Source organism: Neovison vison, chromosome 10 (genome assembly GCF_020171115.1).
Source record: "Neovison vison isolate M4711 chromosome 10, ASM_NN_V1, whole genome shotgun sequence".
In the NCBI taxonomy this organism is placed as follows: domain Eukaryota; kingdom Metazoa; phylum Chordata; class Mammalia; order Carnivora; family Mustelidae; genus Neogale; species Neogale vison.
The window spans coordinates 73,782,393-73,804,270 of NC_058100.1; the positions used below are offsets into that span (position 1 = coordinate 73,782,393).

Genomic DNA, 21,878 nt, shown 5'->3' on the forward strand with positions numbered 1-21,878 from the left:
TGAAACTCCACTCAGAGAAAATGCTGGCTGGTGTACATAGCCCCTCTAGCATTTATCAAGATAAAAGAAATCTGGTCTCTGGAAGGAAATGAGATGACAGCTTCTAGTTCTGAAGTGTCAAAGGCCATAGCCACAACCAAAGGTCTCATTCCCTGACTGGGAGATCAGGCCTTTTAGAACAGGGTAGGTACAGAGGTTATAAGAAGAAACAAAACTTCCTAGTGCTGCTAAGCCAGCCCTTACTTCCTGGCACAGCTGATCAAGGTGACAGGACTCTCTGTTCTGAGCAGGTGTGCATTCTTTTCCTCTTACCCACTCCTGACCCCTGACACAGTCACATTCTTTGCTGATCCCCACTCGGTGACATCACATTGCCTGGTCTCAGCTACAGAGCAGGACAGGAGGCCTAGCACAAGAGCTGAATCCTTCCTCAGTGGAGATCTGAATACCAGATAGTTGATATGATCTCTTGGGTGTGGGAGTAGATTTCAAGAGGGAAGCCAAGAAGATATCCTTTAAGATGACAGGATCTCCGTATCTCCTCACACTGAGCCTGACCTGTCCTTAGGTTCTCTAGTTCCTTAGAAAGTAGGAGACAGCATCTGTCCCCCAAAATAATAATGGCTAGGTCTAAGGAAAAACTCACAAAGTCTTTACTCCGCCTCAACTCGAATAAGAGCACTAATAATCAATCCATCATCTTATCATTCCTTTTAGAAAGGGACGGCTGGAGGCAATTCTAGCAAGACTTCAGGCCCTGATCATAATTACTCTGCAAAAGCCCAGTGGAGATGCAAGGAGCACAGGGGGCAGGGAGATAAGCGAACTGCTCAGGGTCCTGCCTGTGGTGTAGACTTGCTGCCAGGGCTCTGTCTGTCACCTTCCTGGGTGATATGCTCTATCAGCTAATGCTCAGGGCCCAGAGCATTGCCAAACCGCTCTGTGAGAAAGCTCAAGTACAGGAAAAGCGGGTATGTCCGTGTGCAGCTGTTGAGACCAGTACCTGTAACAGCGCGTGGTGCATCGTGACCTCCAGTTCAGCTAAAACAGGGGCGGCGTCCTCCCCGTCCTCTTGGACCTCCAGGTCCTCCTCAGGGATGGTCTCCCAGTTGCCCTGGTGAGCAACCAGCGTGTGCACCAGCTCGTACTGGCCGGGGAGCGCCAGGCCGACCCGCGTCTGAGTCCCATAGGTGAAGCGGAGACGCCGGAGCCTACAGCTCTCCTCCCTGGCCGGCCTGGCGGTGGGAAGCACGTGCACCCCCAACAGCAGGTTCAGCAGCTGGCACTTGACATTGCAGTCCTGGCCGAGGATCAAGATGCAGGGAAGGCAGTCCACAACCTGCTGGAGGTACTTCTCTTCCTTAGGTGGGAAGGCGATGCAGCTCAGCTGGCCTGCTCGGGGAAGGGGAGGGCGGGGAAAGAGAAAGCAGTACAGAGAGACAGTGAGGATGGGCAGACAGAGACCCAGCCAGGATGGCAGGATCCTACCAAAGCAATTTCTAGGAAGCTCCTGGCTGGACAAGAGACCAGGAAAACATCTCTGTTGGAAAAGGTTCCTCAAATATCAAACAGGAATCCCTTCCCTGGCTTGTCCCCAGAGGTGTCTATACCTAGAAAGGCAGCAGGGACCTGATCCCTCCCCGCTCCTTTTTCATGCAGTGCAGGGCCAGCCCAAGGAGTACACCAGGACTCAGCCTCGGTCTTGAGATCCTTAAACTGGCAAAGCCAGAGAAGACTAACGAACTAGGATGTGACTCCAAGGGGACACTCTACCTGAACATGTCAAAGTAAAGACCTTTGTGACAAAAACCTAATACCTGCACACAGAAGGCCCTTGCAAATGTCTCTAACACGTGCTGTGTTAGCTGTTACTTTCCTCATTTATGACATCTTTTATAACTAAAAGTGTGAGCTCATCTTTGTGTGTGAGAAAGAGCTGATCTTTACACACGCGTACATCAAAATAAATTGTTCTTCAAGTCTGCTTAGTTCTAGAATCTTCCCCAGCTCATCTCTCTGCTGGCTGCTGACAGCATCCCAGCTGCCGCGTCTGTTCGCCTCTAACTTCGGGTGCTCGGTGGAGATCAGTAACTCCTGACCAACAGCCACTGCTTCCGTTTACGGAGGACAAGGTGTTGAGTAAGACAAAGGGAAGAGCTCCCTGTCAGGAGACAATCGGGTAAGGAGGAATGTGATCTGTCTCACATACATCCACTCAGGACAACCACACTCACGTAAATGGCGAGCTTCCACAAACACAGCAGGCGGCGTTCAAGAGAGAACAAAAAGCTTCTTAAAGGAGGAGAAACCTCTGTTTGGGTAATTCACTGACCTGCACCTCTCGGATTCGGAACGCAATCATTCCCGACCTGCTCCCGTCTGTGACTCAGGCAACCCCTGAGTTTGCCAGAAAGGTACAGCCACAGCGATTCTTAGGCTGGAAGAAGGCTGATCTCTGGGCCAAATACATCTTTACGGAAAGGCTGTGTGGCACCAACTGAAAAGTACTCCCCTTCAATAACGTCACTGTGAGCTGTTAAGCCACTTGTAAGCTGTTTACTTCGTTCACGGGAGGGGGTCTGATTTAAGGGGCTCTTCTGCTTCAGCCTGGATCTATTCTGTAACAAGTCCTCAAACCCCCTTCCCTTCCACAAATGGTGCCACCAAAAGTTTCCAAGAAGGTTTTGCTTTTGCCCAACTTCCTCTCCATGCTTTTCATTCAAGCCCTTCCCTTCATGTGTGTCTGTGAGTCCAACACCGAGCCTGCATGTGCACGTCGGACGCGGAGACAAGGAAATCGAGTCTCCTGGGAAAGAGGTGGGCTCCTCTGAAAAACCAAGGAGTCCTAACAGAGTGCCTAACTGTGTGCAAGGCATATACCAAACCCAAGCATAACACACCGACCACTGGTCCAATCTTTGATCCACAATCTAAAACCAAGTAGAGAGGGGTGCCTGGCTGGCTCAGTTGGTAGACCAGGCAATTCTTGATCTTGGAGTTGTAAGTTGAGGTTACTTCAAAATAAAATCTTTAAAATAAACAAAAGCGAGGGGACAATGCCAATTGCGTGTATGTCGACTGAGCAAGTAGCAACAGGCTAGTCCTTAGTCCCTTCATATCTGGTTCACAACTCAACAACACTTATCACAGTCTAATCTGGTCATCTGTTTATAATGTCAAAAGCAGGAAGGACCATCAGATTTCTCTGTACCTTGGACACCTAACACAGTGACTGACACTTAGCAAGTACTCAGGTTATGCACTGGTTTGCTCTGTGTAAGAACCATTTACTGTAGAAAATTATCTACAGAAAGCTGTAAGTAGTTCCACTGAATTCTCAGAGAAGTCTAGGGGCAAAACCATCGTCCCTAAAAACCTTCATCTCGATGCAGAGAGTGAACACAAACAACAGAACAGGACCTCCCCCAGCACCTCGCAGAACTGAACTACAGCGATGCCAGCCTGAGCTGTGGGGACAGACTCGCCAGCTAGAATCGCTCTCAGCCATACTTTCTATCCTTTCCTCTTTTCCCAGTGCTGCTCGGAAGCTCAGAGGGCCGTCCAGGTGTAAGCCCACGCTGATGACCTTCGTAACTCCTACAGCAAAAGTTGACACATAAGAAAAAACGAAACCTAAGTGAGCGTGGAGAGTGGATAACTGAGCACTAACACCAACTCATCACTTTTCAGGACCAGAGGGCGAGATCACAAAACCTCTGAGACTAAGCATCAACTCTAGGAAAGCCAGTAAAACATGCTGCCTCAGCCAAAGCCACAGCAGACACACCCCATTAATCATCTGACCCAAATGATCACCCTCCCCTCCATCTCTGTAGTGACAAAAACAGCCACTACAAATACACCAGCTAGGTTCAAACCACCATAGACCAGTGCAATGGGACAGGAGTGCACTCCACTCAGGTTCTCCGGGCAACGAGTGGACTGAAGAAAATCCTCAGTATGGGTATCGCCATCTGTTTTTCAATATGTCACTATTCAAGCCTTTCACTTCTGCCACTGGTCTTTAGCTTTCCACTGATTTCCGACATAGGTCTACCAGATTTGAACAAGGGCATGGATGGGACAGAAACAAAAGTCAGTGCTAGATCGCTTCCGTCCTTGCCTCTCCCGGGAGGGGTGCAGCAACCAAGAGGAGAAGCAGGGAGCGGGGCAGAGATTGTGACTCCCAGGCTCCACTCCTCACTAGCTCTGTGACTTTGGCAATTCACTTGCGTTTTCTCAGCCTTGGGTTTCTCATCTGTGAACTCAGGGAAGGGCATGACATCATCGTTAACATCTTTCCAGTTCTAAAATTCCAAGACGCCATCAGGTTTTAACTGGCGTCTTGCAAATGTCTCTAACACGTGCTGTGTTAGCTGTTAAGACACACCACTGAGGTGCAAGACACACCACTGAGGGGGATGGGTGGTTGGGCTAGTTGTTTCCAATCTTAAATTATCTGTGAATTTAATCTGCAAGCTTTCCCTGGACTATTTTAACAGCAGATCAAAAAGCTGACTGAACTAGCCAGGGGCTCGGAGGACCTACAGAGAGTACAGTCTCAGCAGCTCTCTAAAGGAAGAGATTCCAAACGGTGGCCTGACAGTAGGAGGGAGGAAGGAAACCTGCTACGGAGCTGGAGCAGCTGCCTCACTGACAGTTTAAGGACTTCCGAGTTAATCGAGTTTTCTTTCGTAATTAATCTAACAGCATCTGCATCTGGGGCCGCCAGAAGGGACCGGCAGGGCGTCTCAGCGGGAGCCCATTAACCCCACCAACACCAGCCACAGGCAAATTCAACTCACATTGTCTTAAGAGCAAGCCTAGGCTCTTATTTTTATTTATGTATTTTTTGATGCTTCTTAAATACAGATCATCTTGATTAGGGTTACTTCCAAACAAAGGTTTCCAACTAGAAGAGGGAGGAGGAAAGCATCTACAGTAGCAACCCATTTTGTTTGTTTTCCATCACAAACCGGGAGCAAAATACATCCCAAAATATGCCTCTTTGGCTTGCTATTTTAAGCTGGTTATTTTTATTTATTTTTTATTTTATTTTATTTTATTTATTTGAGAGAGAGAGACAGTGAGAGAGAGAATGAGCGAGGAGAAGGTCAGAGAGCGAAGCAGACTCCCCATGGAGCTGGGAGCCTGATGTGGGACTCGATCCCAGGACTCCAGGATCACGCCCTGAGCCGGAGGCAGTCGTCCAACCAACTGCGCCACCCAGGCGTCCCTAAGCTGGTTATTTTTAAATAAACAGCAGATGCAGGTGAAACTCTGAAAACTGAGAACAAGTTCCCCTTTCATAGGAAATATTTACACTTAGAGCAATACAAGGGAAATGTACCAGGAAGAGAAAGATGAGTCTAAATCTCTAGAAACCCTTGTCTTCTTTTCTTTCTTTTTTTTTTTTTTAAAGATTTTATTTATTTGACAGAGATCACAAGTAGGCAGAGAGGTAGGGGGCATGCGGGGGCGGGGCATGGGGGGTGGGCAGGCTCCCTGCTGAGCAGAGAGCCGGATGCGGGGCTCGATCCCAGGACCATGAGATCATGACCTGAGCTAAAGGCAGAGGCTTAACCCACTGAGCCGCCAGGTGCACTAGAAACCCTTATCTCAATGCAGACCATTTACCCCTGCTCACAGCAGTCCTCCTGGTACCCTCCCCTAACTGACTCCCCACCCCCAACATCTCTGTCTTTAGCTGGAGATGATGTTTAAGGTGGTGGCATGGGTCTTTCTGGAAGGTTTTTCCTACAAGAAAAACTTGCATATAAGAAGGATACACATTATTAAACTTGTTTGTTTTTCTCCTGTTAATGTGTCTTTTTATCACAGGGGTGTAGTGGCTAAGAAACTGGAAGGGCAAATGAAAAACTATTTTCCTCCCCACAGTTCTGTTTACTTAGCTCTTTCTAAGAACATCCCTTAATTTGCTTCACCTCATTTAATGCTGGTAATTCTACCCAAGGAGAACTATTATTATCCCCATTTACAGATGAGGAACCAGCAGCTTGAAAAACAAAACATAACAGAGCCATTTTTCTAAGCAGATGAGAGACGGAGCACAGCACAGTGCAGGAGCTGGGCCGAGGTCTCAGGGTCCCAGCTCAATGCCTAGGGGTAAACAGAGCCCACCAAGAGCTGAAGAATATGCCGTCCCAAGGGGTATTTTGAGTCAAGGGACTGGACACACAACACTATAATACGGGCATTCTCACCTCCTCCCCTTTTTCTTCCTGAAAGCAGGAGATAAAAACCCCCATCTGGATGGTGAACTCCCTATACCAGAAGTAAAGCAACACTCTTATCATCAGAGACCTGGAGTCAAGGCCAAAAAAAATCAGTACAAATAAGGCTTGTTAAACTAACCCTTATCTTCCTAGTCACTTTTCCACCACTAACTGCCTTACCCCAAGCCCCTCTATCTTGTCACATTTTCATAACTTACTTCTCTTTGTCCATCCAGTTCAGTACATTAAATGTTCAGCTCTGCTTCTTTGGGTCTTCATCTTCTATAGGGATGTATCCATGTACATTTCCATGTATGTGTAAAATGTAATAAAATGTGTATGCTTTTCTCCTCTGTATCTGTTCACATCAGTTTAATTCTTGGGCCTGGCTGGGGACTGCAGAAGGACAGAGGACAAATTTTTCCTCCCCAGTACCCACTACCACATTTTCCCCAGTTTGGAGCCAAACACGATTTATTGATTGCAGGACTGCAATTTATTTTTTTTTTAAAGATGTACAGATTTATTTGAGAGAGAGAGAGCTCAAGCAGAGGGAGAGGGAGAGAAAGAATCCTCAGGTGGGCTCTGTGCCCCAGGAATCCAATGTGAAGCAGGCTGACAGAGTCTCTATGAAAACTCTGTCAAAAACTCTCAAAATTGGGGTGCCTGGGTGGCACAATTGGTTGTGCCTCTGCCTTCGGTTCAGATCATGATCCCAGGGTCCTGGGATAGAGCCCCCACATCCGGCTCTCTGCTAAGCAAGAAGCCTGCTTCCCCCTCAGCCGCACCCCCTCCCGCCTGCCTCTCTTCCTACTTACGATCTCTGTCTGTCCAATGAATAAATAAAATCTTAAAAAACAAACAAACTCTCAAAATCATGAGGAATAAATAAAGCCTGGGAGAAAAAACACAGTAGCACCATTAGTTGGTGCACATTTTTTAAAGAACGTTGTTATTCTAAGATCTCCAGAGTACTTTTCTAAAAGAAAAGGAAGGGGGCATCTGGGTGGCTCAACTGGTTGAACATCCAACTCTTGATTTTGGCTCAGGCCATGATCTCAGGGTCGTGGGGTTGAGCCCCATGTCCGGCACCGTGCTCAGCACAGCTCAGCTCTACTCCAGATTCTCTCCCCTCCACGTGCATGCTCTCTCTAAAATAATAAATAGATAAATCTTTATTTTTTTTAAGATTTTATTTATCGGGGCGCCTGGGTGGCTCAGTGGGTTAAGCCGCTGCCTTCAGCTCAGGTCATGATCTCAGGGTCCTGGGATAGAGCCCCACATCCGGCTCTCTGCTCAGCGGGGAGCCTGCTTCCTCCTCTCTCTCTGCCTGCCTCTCTGCCTACTTGTGATCTCTGTCTGTCAAATAAATAAATAAAATCTTAAAAAAAAAAAAAGATTTTATTTATCCATTTTGAGAGAGAGAGAAAAAGAATGAGCAGCAGGAGTATCAGAGGGAGAAGCAAACTCCCCGCTAAACATGGAGCCCGATGTGCTCAATCCTGGGACTCTAGCATCGTGACCTGAGGGGAAGGCAGATGCTTAACCGACTGAGCCAGGCATCCAATAAATAAATCTTTAAAAAAATAAAAATAAATTTTCAGAGAAACTTTTCATGCTCCTCTTATCAGCTTGTATTATCCTTTGCTTTTGAGGTTAAGACTATTATAAAAAGGAAGAATTGGAGGGAAGAAATGCTAATGACCTTTTGATGTCTCAATGGATCTATGTCCATGCACATTCTTTGTCTGTTTTCCATTCCCATCACTGGAGAGGTGAGTGAAGGCAGGGTCAGCTGCAGTCCACGGTCAAGGTAGGGAGGGCATGATATGGAGTAGGTGAACGGAGGTGAATGGGACTCTGCCATGGCTTCTCATACTATTACAACTCACTTGGTTGGCAGGACTTCAGAGTCAACTCAGGTCCCAAAAGTTACCGCTGCAAGCCTTGTTCCTGGCACCCGAGGACTCCCCTCCACTGGGTCCAATTTGTTCACCTCGCTTTTAACAGTGAACTTGTAGTCCTCTCTGAAAGCGAGTGACATGTGCAGGATTTTATGGGAGGATTTAATAATTTGCTCAAGTAATCAGTGACACAAATATGCATTTCTACAAATAAGCTGTGAGACATCATTATTTCTTATGAACTATATGTACCAAGAGTAGAGAAAAGGATAAGCTCAGGAGCTGAGAGAAAGAATTCTGCCATGAAACGCTTATTTATCATTCCCAAACCAACTCTGAGCATCACCTCAACTTAAAGGATTCCTAATTACAGGGGAAACATTAGGAGCCCAGGAGAATTTAAGGAAAACATATACCCAGGTAGTCTGGCTTTTGGAATCCTCAGGACCAAGTCGTACAAGTACACTGTGGTGGAACAGAGTGGTTTTTGGAAATTAGATGTTGAAATGTTCTCAAGGAGCCAAAGCGTTTGTTGGAAGCTGAGACGCCAAGCTGGCAGAAAAGTCAGTAGGTTATCCCACGGGGAGGCCATGGTAAGGTCTGTGCGTTTTTCAGAAGTAGACGGTCCAGGTACCTGGAAGAGGGTGATGGCCACCCCCGCCCTGCTCCCCGGAAGCTTACACAACGTGGGGGCCCTGGAATGAAGAGCCCACACTCAGCCGCCTACTGACAAGTTCTGTTTTGGGCAAAACTGCTGCTGAGGCTGGTCACGCTGCAGGGGGAACAGAAAGGCAGCGGGCAGCGTAGGTTATGGGAGGCAGAGGTAGAAGCAGTTCCTCCGAGGAAGCCAACCCCAAGATTCACAGAGGGCTTAGCGTCTGTCACTTGGGAGGTAGCCTCTTAGACCTGGTAACCCTTAAGAAAGATTCCATGATGGGGAGGGGTCAAAAGGACACAGCAACCAGCTCACAGCGGGGCTCAGTGATGCAATCAGGGACAATCAGGCATAAAAATGTTCTTACATAATAGTATGAGATTATAATCCATTGAAGAAATCCACTGAAGAAAACTGAATAAAGGGCTAAGCAAAAAAGGAAAAGGAAAACCCTTCCTTACCACGGGAATACCAACTAAGAAATCCGGAAGTATGAAGGATAGGGAAACCCCACTGAGCCAGGTGGGAGCTGTCAATGGGTGCTGAGGTCTAGTGGAAGGCGGTGTTTTCAGGAATGGGATTCTCAGGGAAATCTTAGAACACCTCCCACTAAAGACTACTGATTGCAAAGGGAAAAAATGGTCACTTTAAGGTGGAGAGACCTAGAAGACAGCCACGGGACCAGTGATCAAGTTTAACATCTCCAGGGACGTGCGTGGTTGGCATCGGGTACCCCTGATGTGAGGCACATTCCATCACTTCCGTGCTTAGTCTCGCTAAAAGCTCAGGACCGAGTCTAGTGAGGAAACACCAAACAGATCCAGGTTGAGGGTCATCCTACAGAATATAAAGCCTACACTTTAAACCTGTCCAAGATCTAAATGCCAAGGAAAGGCCAAGGACCTGTTCCACATTCAGGGACTCTGAAGACACATGACAGCCAACGCAACACATATTGCTGGACAGGATCCTGGATCAGAAAGAAAAAGAGCCATTCTTGGGGGCAGTTGGCAAAACGTGAGCAGGGTCCATGCACCGGATGGTGGCACAGCATCACTGCTCGGGCCCTGGCTTGGGAAGGTGCATGCTGGTATGGAGACGCAGGTCATCACTGCGGAGAATGGCACACTGGGGTGTCACAGAGCAGAGAAGACTCACCGACAGTGCGTTTTCAAAGGCTAGAGAGAAACAGATACAATTGGGAGGGCACCAGCGAACATCAGCAAATGCAAAAGCAATAAAATGTTAACAACTGGGGAATCTGCGTGAGGTGCATACAGAAGTTCTCTGTACAGTTTGGCAACATTTATGTAAATCTGAAATGGTTTCAAAGTAATTTTTTTTAAATGAGCCAGAAGGATACCTAGCAAAGCGTATCCAGTTCTGGATCTCACAGGAAAGGAGATGGAGAGAGAATTGTACTTGACAAAAACCCCCCAGGGAAAAAAACCATCAAATATGATCACAACAGAACTGAAATAGGAACCATTTCCTCACTGTCCCTACCTTCGCCCTGCATGCACATCACCTCCTCTCTCCCCCATCTTCCTGTGATGATGACCTGTGGGCCGTTCAGAGTCTGGGGAGTTCGAGGTACTCATCTAGGTAAGCAGTTCAGGTTCAGATTTAGAACCCAAATCCTCAAGGCTAAGCAGTACAGACAAACGTGCCCCGGGACCAGAGCTGCTGAAAGTTACCTGCAACCATCCAGTGCACTGAACAAGAAGCCACCAGAAGCCGCATGACCCAGCACTGCTTGCAGAATCCCTTCTGGTTATGCAGCAGGAGGGAACACATCTCCACCTCTTCTTACCACATAACTACTTGAATGTCTCAGTTACAAAGCACGTTTCCAAGCTGGGGCAGCAGAACTCCACTTCTCTCTACGGAAGAAGAGGCTGCGCAGCAGGCCAGTCGCTCAGAAGAAACTGAGACAGACTCCCCCAGTGGGAGCCTGAAGAGTCAGAACGGCTTCTCTCCTACCAGCTCTGTCCCCCTGTATTTCCCCTTGTACCTCCCTATCTCCAGAATATTAAAAGGTGCTCGGGGCACCTGGGTGACTCAGCCGGTTAAGTGTCTGGGTCTCGGTTTTGACTCAGGTCATGATCTCAGTGGTGTGGGATTGAGCCCTCCACAGGGCTTCACGCTTGGAGGGGAGTAAGCTTGAGATTCTCCCTCTCTCTCTTCCCCTCTGCCTGGCACATTCTCTCTCTCTAAAATAAATAATCTTTAAAAAAGGTGGGGGGTGCATCTGGGTGGCTCAATCAGTTGAACCTTCAACTCGGTTTCTGCTCAGGTCATGATCTCAGGGTCCTGGGATGGAGGCCCGTTCAGACTCTGTATTCAACAGGGAGTCTGCTTAGGATTCTCTCTCTCTCTCAAATAAATAAATCTTTAAAAAGTTAAGGCTATAGTATGTTGTACACAATATTCTTAAAAAATACACTCCATATGGGCTCAAACACTGTCCCTCTAATTTAAATAAAGAATGAGCTTTTATTCAAATTAGTCTTGAATCTAGCTGCATTTATGACAGGGCCTTCGTCTTTGCTCTGGAAAGTTTGGCTCGATTAAAAAAAAAAAATCCTGGGAAATGTAATTTCCGCCCCTTACATCGAGTGGAAAGGGTAAGAAACAGTAAGCTATAAAACATGTCCAGCATAAATAGGCACTAAAGTTCTTAATCTGATGAAGCTAAAGTTGGACTTTGGACTTTTTTTTTTTTTAACATTTGAATAAAGACAAGGGATAAAAGCATTTCTTTTAAAAAGTGTGAGATTTGTATGTTTTTTTTTTAAATCAAAGGCTTTCATGAGTACATAACCTAGCATCATTCTTCGCGATAGTTTTGAGGCATTATTCGTTAGACAAGTGAAAAGCAAAACAATCCTCCAGTCCTGCTTCCCATCTTCCTGCCCAGAGAACACCACCCCAGGGAACGGAAGCACCTTACAAAGCCCAACTCCAAAGAGAGTTGTGGTCAAAAGGTTCCCACCGCTGCCTGACTCAAGGCTGGGGAGTGTGTCCCAACCATTCCCACTGCCTGCCACACTGAAGAAGGCAGAAAAAGGCACTGCACATGATGGGCACTTCGACCAGGGGCCCACAGGTGACACGAGGAGTCCCCATGTCTGACCAACTTCACAAGGAGTCCCCATGTCTGACCAACTTCCCTTCGGAGCATTTGGTTTGGACTCTGGAGGAGTGTCCTGACTAAGGGGGCTTTCTCAGAGAGGCCGGCTGACAGATCCAAGCAAGGGGCACGGAGCCCCACCAGGGCTACCTCTGTTCTCTATTAAGGTGTCAGATTCCAGGATCCTTGTTTGGCAAAGAACTGAATCCATTTTCTTTTCTTTTTTTTTTCTTTCAAGATCTTATTTATTTATTTGACAGAGAGAGAGATCACAAGTAGGTAGAGAGGCAGAGAGCCTGATGTGGGGCTCGATCCCAGGACCTTGAGATCATGACCTGAGCCGAAGGCAGAGGCTTAACCCACTGAGCCACCCCAGTGCCCCGAACTGAATCCATCTTCAAGCACAGGGTGGCCTCAACTTAGCTGGCAGCCCTACGGGGCACTCCAGGCAGACCTTTGAGAGTCAAGAAGGAAAACCGCATCTCCCACATGGACTCGCCCTCTATTCCTTGCTATGAGTACCGCCACCAGGCTCCCTGGACCGTGCAGGAAGCAGAACCCTTCATTCCCTAGAGGTGAACTACTTTCCTCCCAGAAGCAAGGAGCAAACTCAACTGAGGTCTGAACACCGTTAGGGAGAAAACCACACGTACCCGCACACCTCATATTCTTCTCGCTGGCCTCCCTCTGAGCAAGCTCAGAGAAAAGATAGCAAGATGAAAGCCTCTCTAACAGTCATCTTTGTGAATGCATTCTGGTCTTGAGCCACACAAACAAGACAATCACAATTACTCCATCAAAGACAGATTGGGGTTGATTTTCCTGAACTCCTGTTAGAAAGTTAGTGAAGCATCTCAACCCCTCTTTCTGACAGTGTCATTTGACCTTACCAATTCCCATATGCCTTATCCCATCCCTCAAAGACAGCCCTTGGTTAAGTAGGTAACCAATTTGTAGAAAATCCTCTAGAGGGAACATGACAAAACAAGAATCTCTCTTTCCATAACATCATCTTGGAATAACGTCAGCTGGTGGGTCAGCGGTTCCCCATTGCACGTCCTGTGCCCACACTGAATTGGGCATTAATAAGGACCTGTTGAGTGAAGAAATATTAAGGATTTACTTCCCCTGTCACGGTGATGCTCTGGCAGACTGGGATCACATGCAACTCATTCCCTGGGGCATGAAAATCATTTGGGTATCAGCACAGAATGCAGCCGGTCTATTCAGTCATCTCTCAAATGCGCCATTGTTCTGTTTTAGGGGTCCAGCTAGTAAAATGTGGGCAGAAACACAAATACCCCTATCTTTAATGGGGAGGAAATGTCCTTCTGAGGTGGGAAAAAGCAACATTCCAATATCTACCAGTCATGGAAATGGTGTGACAGGCGTTTATTTGCTCACTATGTATAAAACAATACGGCAGGCATTACAGGGAACAGAAAGAGGAATAAAACAGTCTTTACCCTTAGGAGTCCACAAGCTAGTAAGCGGGATAAACAAATATATCCACAGCAACCATGCAAACAACAAAACAACATACATACAAAAGCATGTTCTGTATGTCCAGAACCTATTGGAATTGAGCAAAAGGTACAAGGTGAAATGCACATTTCCCTTCGACAACGTATTTCTTGAGGTTTTATTTTCAAAAGACTGTTTTTGAGAAGTACATGTACTGCAGGAAGTAAGACGGAGAACAGAAGAATAGAGAAATAAAAGGAGGTGCTGGCAAGATGGACAGAGCAAAACCAAATTTAAAAACCAGAAAGGATTTTTGTTTAAACCCATGTTTTCCTTAAAAACCACTTCCAAGGCTGAAGAACTAAACATACTAAAATCAGTGACAACATTTCAGACTAAACTACACACAGCAAATCTTAGAGGAAATTATGTCTTTTCTTTTAAAGGTAGGCAGGATTACCTACACCTTTTCACAGTGGGCTGCCCTGTGCCATGGGAAACAGATCATCCCAGGAGGACAAGATTAGGAAGGGAAAGGCTGTGAAGGGAAAGATGCAAAGAGCCATCGCTTTGGGGAGACAAGGAGGGTTTTCCTCCCAGGGAACAGGAGGTAGCAAAATCAGCAAAGAGGGGCCGGGTGCTCTAAATGTCAGGGACTAGAAAGGGGAATAAGAAGCTGGAGTAGGCAGGGTCATGTTATACTCAATCCAATCAGAGAGTCTCCCACTGAAGTCAATTACAGCTCCATAGCTGGGCTATGACTCATTTGTAACAAAATCTCTCCATTGCCAGGGTGCATTTTATATTTTCATGGCCAGGTCAGAAAAGAACAAGGAGGGAATCACAGAAGCAGAACTGGACTGGGGAGTTTAGAGACGCGGGGCTGAATCTGCCTCCAGCTCAAAACTGCTCAGTCCCACATTCCATCCTTCTGTCCTTCTGCTCCTCTTTTTCTTCCCCCAACCCACCACGCTCCAACCTCCTATTTCAGTGCTCACCAACTACATACACACACACACTCAAACAGCCACTTCCATTTAGCACTAAGTATATGCCTGCGCTAAGTGCTTTAAAGTAGATCATCTCTAAATGTCACAACAACTTTGGGATATAGACATTAGCACTCCCTTTTTATGTATGTATGTATTTAGATACAATTCACCCTCTTAAAGTGTATAATTCAGTCTTTTTTAGCATATTCACAAAGCTGTGCACCCATCACCACAACCTAGTTCTGGAACATTTTCATTCTCCAAAATGAAATCCCACACCATTAGCAGTCACTCCGCATTTTCCTCTCTCCTCATTCGCTGGCAATCACTAACAGACCTTCTATCTTTATGATTTGCCTATTCTGGGCATTTCACACAGATGGAACCATCCGATACACAGCATTTCATACCACTACCATTTCACATAGGAGGGAGCCAAGACTCAACGAGGTTGAGCAACTTGCCCAAGGCACACAGTGAATAAGAGGCTGAACTACAAGAGGAAACCCGGTCTGATTCCAATGCTTGTGTGTGCTTTTCAACCACTATCAAGTCGCTTCCATACAGAAAGAAAATTGAGAGAGAAAGCGAAAGTTTCCAACCTGCTTGGGGTCATGAAAGTCAGACTTAAGAACCACAATTACAGCACCATCCCCACAGAGGTTACACCGAAGAGTCCAATCTGATCAGGGCGAACTACTTTCAAGAAAGCACACCTATCCCAGTCTCCGACTGTTTCACCCCGCAATCTGACGTCCCACCTCGCAGCCCCAGGAAGAAGGCAGCTCCATGACAGCAGGCTTTAAACAGTCACCTCTCTCCCCAATTTTCTGTCTCTCCCCCAGTGTTTCTGCCACTTAATTACCCATACTGATTTCCGTCTAAAGAGTCCAAGAAAAATGTCTGTTTCAAATAAGTGCACTACTGCTCTCCCTCTTCTTTTAAATTCTGGCAACCAGTTTATACTAGGAGTGAAAAAGAAGGCAAAGAATGTTGGACAAACTAAGCGGTTTGCTAACCAAAGGCAAAAAGCTATAAAAACCTAAGAATTGTAAATCCCATGAAATGCCTATAATCTAGTCATACCTTAGCTCTCTGCCACTTTTCTGCCTTAGGTATTGCCTGAGTATATGACCAACATCAGACTGTCCCTTTCTAGAGGACCAACTTAGGTCTTCCTCGTCGTTTTCATCCCTCCAACAGAAACAAATAACAGGTGCACTGTAATGATGATAATTCTAATTCTTTTTTTCTTTTTTTTTTTTTAAGATTTTATTTATTTATTTGAGAGAGTGAGTGAGAGAGCACGAGAGGGAGGAGGGTCAGAGGGAGAAGGAGAGTCCCCGCTGAGCAGGGAGCCTGATGCGGGACTCAATCCTGAGACTCTGGGATCATGACCTGGGCTGAAGGCAGTCGCTTAAGCAACTGAGCCACCCAGGTGCCCTCTTTTTTCTTTCTTAAGAGAAAAGTATAGATGGGAAAGACTGATTCCCACCAGCCTAAAGCCACGGTCAATGTCTTTATTTGACTCTTTTTGTCCCCTATACCAGATACTTAAATGTTTACTGAATAACTATGGAATAGTATGACCCACCTATAATACCTACACAGCACAGTAACAGGCACTATGCTAAACATGCACAGTACCATACATTAACTCCCAACAACCCTAAGGGCAAGCATTACTGTTAGAATCCCTGGGGCCAAACGAGGAAACGGGCACAGCTGTGCTGTGCCCAAGGTCATCCAGTCACAAAGGAGTGGAAACAGGACTGAAGGAATGCAGCACAGAGGACAGCATTCCAACTAGACACATTTGAGTCATTCCAACGTCTTCCTATGTTTATGCTCTGCTACAACAGCTAAGAAATCTGTTGGATCACAAAATAAGAAAAATACTTTACAAAGAGCTACTTTGTAACACTCCATTCTGACTTTTTTCAAAGAACTTCTCAAAATCTTTATCTCATTACTTCTGAAGCCTCTGACAGAGGAAAATAACAGATAAAGGGGCTCTCATCCCCTGGAGTTTGGTGAAAAGAAGCCAACGATCTGGGCAGCAGAGGAGGAATGGAATTTTTACTTGTAATTCAGTCTGCTTTGCACGGGGCAGGCAAAGGTACTTTTTAGCTCCTAAAACATCATGTACATTATATACTCTCTAAACTGCCTCCGAAGAATACAAAACTGTCAAAATTAAGGAGCCTTTAGCTGAGCCTTTAGCTCAGGTCATGATCCTAGGGGTCCTGGGATCGAGCCCTGCATCAGGCTCCCTGTTCAGCAGGAAGCCTGTTTCTCCCTCTCCCACTCCTCTTGCTTGTGTTCCCTCTCTCACTATCTCTGTCAAATAAATAAATATCTTTAAAAAAGAAAGAAAGAAAGAACGAAATGGGCAAAGGAAAAAAAAGACAAAACAGAACTGGTGGTTGCCAGAGAGGAGGTAGGTACGGGTTGGGTAAAACAGATAAAGGGAATTAAAGAAAGTTTTTTTGAGTGTTCCTGCTCTTAATAATCCAAGTTCCTATTCAGAAACCAACATTCGCAAAAGAAAGTTGAGACAGCCTCTGAGTGAACTTGACCTTGCAGAGATCGACTGTAAAAGGAGAAAACAAGAGCTAGTTGTCTTCTAAGGAGAGTTTCTACTTTCCAACACAGTGACCTAAACAGCTGAAAAAATGGCATTCCCCAAATATACATAATAAGTGCCACCTCACTAATTTTCCCTGATATCAGCTCATTTTCACCTCCAAAGACAAAACTGTCCATACTGAAAGGAATGGAAGCATTTTATGGAACAAAATCAAATTGTTCCCAGTCCAGTCATCAGCACGCTACCCTGGTTTTTATTTCAGATGGACAGACTCCAGAGGGTGAAGAGAATTAGTTAAATACAATACGCAAAGATTAGTTCATGATGCAGTCAACTAGAAAAGCCAATGAGGCAAAATACAAAGGGTACATTTGTCTTTCTTAACTTGCCTTCTAAAGAATAAAAATAAGAACACGTCAAAGTGCCTTGAAAACCTCCCATCTCTCTGATTTTTTTTTTCAGTAGTGATTCTAAAATAGTTGTTTTAAAGTAACAGCAATAGAGGACTCTTCTAGGTAAGCTGTAAGAAAAACTTGTGAGCAGGGAAGCTGCTGGAAAGCACTGCTGGGGGGAGAGGTGAAAGTACAAATTCTGAGGATCATCTCCGACAACATCAGCCTGTCTTGCCAGTTCTCTGACAGCCTCTATAGGTCTGTTTTCAGAACAGCAAATCTCGGGGCATACAATGCCAAAACCACCCCTCCAGAAACACTATCGTGCCCTTCCTCCCATGCTTATTACATCCAGGCCAACTAAATGGAACAGTACTGTTTAAGATCATATCAGAAATCTTGCTACCTTACTTTGATCGCCATTTCTGGAGTCTCAGACAACTTTAAGATACCAAACAGGCAACTTTGGAAATGCAGGACCCAGCACACAAACTCTGAAGACTTCAACAATTCACTCTGTCCTGAGCCTCTTGTTCAAGTGTGCTATCGGAATCTAAATGTGTGCTTCGGGGCACCTGGGTGGCTCAATCGTTGGGTGTCTGCCTTCCGCTCAGGTGATGATCCCAGGGTCCTGGGATCGAGCCCCGCATCCAGCTCCCTGCCTGGCGGGAAGCCTCCTTCTCCTTCTCCCACTGCCCCTGCTTGTGTTCCTGCTCTTGCTGTCTCTGTCTCTCTCTCTCTCTCTGTCAAATAAATAAAATCTTTAAAAAATAAAATAAATGTGTGCTTCCCAAAGTGTGTTTGTAGACTATTTGCAACAGAACCCCCAGTGGCATTCCATGTTTAGAGCCTCAGGATCCACCCAGAAGACCTAGGCTATCTGTGGGGTAGAGCATGAGACATTTTTAATGCTAATTTGGTTTCAGTGCACATTTAAGTTTGAGAGTCACTAAGTTAAATCCCCCGACTTATTTGCTATGTTGGCCCCAGGGTACTTGCCCACAGGGGATGCCAGTCCCTTCTGCCTTCCAATCTATTTCCTAATTAGATGCAATACTTAACAAACCCTCCGGTTCCCCCACCAACAGCAGTTGAAGAGGAAGCGAGAAATCAGCAAAGATCAAAGCCCCTGCAGGATTTTCAGTGCTTCGGGGACTCCAGCACACCCCGGGGAGAATCAGGCAAGAACGCTCACCACCACCACCACCAACAAACCCGATCCCTTCCCTCTCTAACTTCTTCACCAGAAGCACGAGCAACCGCTGGCACCCCTCAGACAGCTACTTGCTTCAGCGATCCAGCCCCGTTTAGAGTACAGTCCTACTTCTTCACAGACTTGCCACGCGATTGGTGCAAAAGCACTGCACATAATCACACACGCGCGCACAACACACACAATCCACGCCAGCTCCCTGGCCTCCTCCGGCTCCCGGGGCTCCCCGCCTGCTGCTCTTCCTCTGCCTGCCCACTCCTCCATCCCTAGGCGGGTCTCCGACCCCAGCGGCCCACCCCCCACTCGGAACGACCCTCCCCGTTCCCCCGGGGACCCCGGCCCCTGCGCACCGCCCCGCTGGCCCGGCGCCCCGCAGCCCGCTCCCGGAGCTCCGGGCGGCCCCCACGCGCCCCTCGCCCACCCCCGCCCCGAGGGATGCCCGCCCACGGCCTCGCCGAACCAGACGGCCCAGGCCCGGTGGCCCCGCCACGCCGCCCCGCTCCCACTTTCCGCCCCTTCCCGGCCTGTTCTGCAGGGACAGGGGTGCGGTCCGCCCTCCAGCCGGCCCCTCCAGCCCCGTCTCCGCCGCCGCTGCCTTCCTTACCCGCCTGCAGCCCGGGCTCGGCGACGTCGCCGGCAGGGCCGCGCTCGGCCCCGCCGCCGCCGCCCGTGGGGGAGGAGGGACAACTGTGGCTGTGGGAGCACTTGATGTCGCGGAAGAACTTCTGGGTTTCGCGCAGGTTCTGCCGCAGACGTCCCAGGTAGCGGCGGTAGCGGCCGAAGCCCCGGCACAGCTCGCGGATCATTCCGCCGCCGCCCGGGCTGGGACCCGAGACGGGCTCGCTCCCCCACGGCACCCCGTCGCCCTCCATCTCTCCAGCCTCCTCAGTCGGGCCGGCTCGGTCCCCGGCCCGCTGGCCCCCGCTTCCCTGCTCCCCGCCCCCCTCCCCACCCCAGCACTTCGGGGGAGGAGGAATCCGCCTCCCGACGCCCCCGCCTGCAGTCGGCCGGCCTTCCAACCTCCGTCACCGCCGCTGAAAACAAACCAACCCGCAGTGCGCCGCAGCGGAACCTTTGTCTCCACTCTCCGGGAGAGTGAGGGAAGTATCACTGGGACGCGCCGGTCCCTTTGCGGGTTCTCCTGGGACTTGTAGTCTGGGCTGGCCGAGCTCGGAAACCTGGAGATGGTGAATGGGGCTGATTCCCCGTGGACCCTCACCGGTTCTTGTTATCACACGCTCTCCTCATTTCAAAACGTGCTCCCGCGCCCTGCATGGAGACGAGAGAGAGGAGGCTGCAGAATCCGGCTTCAGTAGAAGTGGGGTGTCTAACTGAAATCAGAGTAAAAGATTTCAGTAGCAAAGAGAAGGAAGGAAACAAGACGGAGGCCAGTAATACCTCCATGGCTGCCCTAAATGGTTCTCACTTTCCGGATACAGTAGATACTGGGGAATTTGCTGAAAATACCCTAGAAATAGGGAAACGTTCCTGTTTGTATTGCGTCCCCTTCTTCTGACTTGACTTCTCCAGGTGTGGAAAAAGGGGGATGTGAAAGGGTTCTTAAAGAGCTTTTAGCTGAAGTTCTTTGGTTTCTGGAAGTCAAGAGACTGGGCTGGGTAAGGGGAAGTTGAGGTTTGCAGCTTTTCAAACCAGTTCTGATTATCTTAACTTGGCTTCTCCTAATATAGGCTTTTATTGACACAGACTGCCACGGAGCTCTGGGCACAGTTAGGAAAAACACAAAACCGAACAACCACCTCTTTTTCGCCTGCTGCTTTCTCCTCTCTTCTTCAGGCACAGTGCCCTCCTTTCTTGCTTGCTGTAGAAAAAACCCATCTTTCATCCAGGCCACACCTGTGCTCCAACAGGGTAGATGGCATAGGTTGAATTTAAGAAGAGACTTGAGTTTGACCCTGAATTCCTCTGATGTCTGGTCTTGGACCTACGAAGCAAGGGGTTAGACTAGTTGATCTTCAAGCCCTTTTGACTCTAAATTTTTATAAGTCTTGTTTCAAAATGTTTGCTTCTGTCTCCCAGCCTCTCATTCCTTGAGTGCAAGTGCTTTTAGCAAAGCAATGTCATGATAATTGGGCTAATTCAATGTAAAACGTGAAGGCATTGCATTTCCAGGGGCTTTTAGGATCTTATAAAAAGGGGTCACCGTTTCACATGAGTCTCTGCTTGGTAAGTGGGTGTGAAAGACCACAGGTCAGGAGGGAGCCTCAAATTCTTTCTCATGTCCTCCCTCCCTTTTAAACTTGCTCATCCATTCTCCACTGGCCACTCCTCATTTCTCAAGAACTCCATGCAACTCCTAAAAGGCTCCGTAAAACACGAATGAAAATGCAAAATGGAAAGTTTAATACAAGATAGTTGATACTGTTTAAAAGAAGTAGCTGCAGGGGTGCCTGGCTGGTGTACTTGGTTGAGCACCCAACTCTGGCTCAGGTCATGATCTCAGGATCCTGGGATCGCGCCCCCAGTGGGCTCCGAACTCCACAGAGTCTGCTTGAGATTCTCTCTCTCTCCTTGTTCCTCTGACCCTCCTGCGTGGAAGTCATCAGGGAGAGCATTATGTCAAGTAAAGGCCATGGAGCTCATTCTTTTATTTATTTATATGTGTTTTTTTTACGTAGGGCCTGAACTCAGAACCCTGAGATGGAGACCTGAGTTGAGACAAAGAGTCAGTTAACTGACTGAGCCACCCACATGCCCCTGCTCGTTCTTTAAAAAACTATTCGCTAGTACTTTATTTTTAAAATAAGTATCATAAGACTGTAGAATAAAGTGCACAAGCTAAAAGGTTATACAGGGAAACTAAGTCTTTCTTCTACTTCCTGTCTCCCAGTCACCTAGTTCTCCCAAGAGGTAACCCCGTTGCAGATATAGGAATGTACCTTTAAACTCAATTGAGAGCATACTATTCTGCCCTTACAGACTCTTTCACACCAGAATATAAAGATCTGCCTCATTCTTTTTAGCTATATAATATGCTACCATGTGGATTGGTATGGTTTATTTAACAAGTCCTCTGCTGACTGGCGTGCAGTCCTCTGCTGTCTGGGTGGCTCAGCTGGTTAAGCATCTGCTTTCAGCTCAGGTTATGATCCCAGAGTCCTGGAATGGAGCCCTGCATCAGGCTCCCTGCTCCACAGGAAGCCTGCTTCTCCCTCTCCCACTCCCCCTGTTTGTGTATCCTCTCTCTCTGTCAAATAAATAAATAACTTTTAAAAAAAAAAGCATCCATCTTTCTCCAGGACTCTGGGATCTATCCCCACATTGGGCTCCCAGCAGGGAGG

At 47.4% G+C, this 21,878-nt stretch overlaps 1 protein-coding gene across 1 annotated transcript in view; it reads right to left on the bottom strand.

Annotated features, from left to right (window-relative positions):
* Nucleotides 1-19,451, bottom strand: part of DSTYK (dual serine/threonine and tyrosine protein kinase) — a 49,035-nt gene extending 29,584 nt beyond the window's left edge. The window contains exons 1-2 of the mRNA XM_044267730.1: nucleotides 19,184-19,451; nucleotides 1,004-1,392 (exon numbers count right to left, since the gene is read on the bottom strand). Coding sequence (XP_044123665.1) covers nucleotides 1,004-1,392; nucleotides 19,184-19,451 — 657 coding nt within the window. The remainder of the gene's footprint in view (nucleotides 1-1,003; nucleotides 1,393-19,183) is intronic.
* Between the last annotated feature and the right edge of the window lie 2,427 nt (nucleotides 19,452-21,878).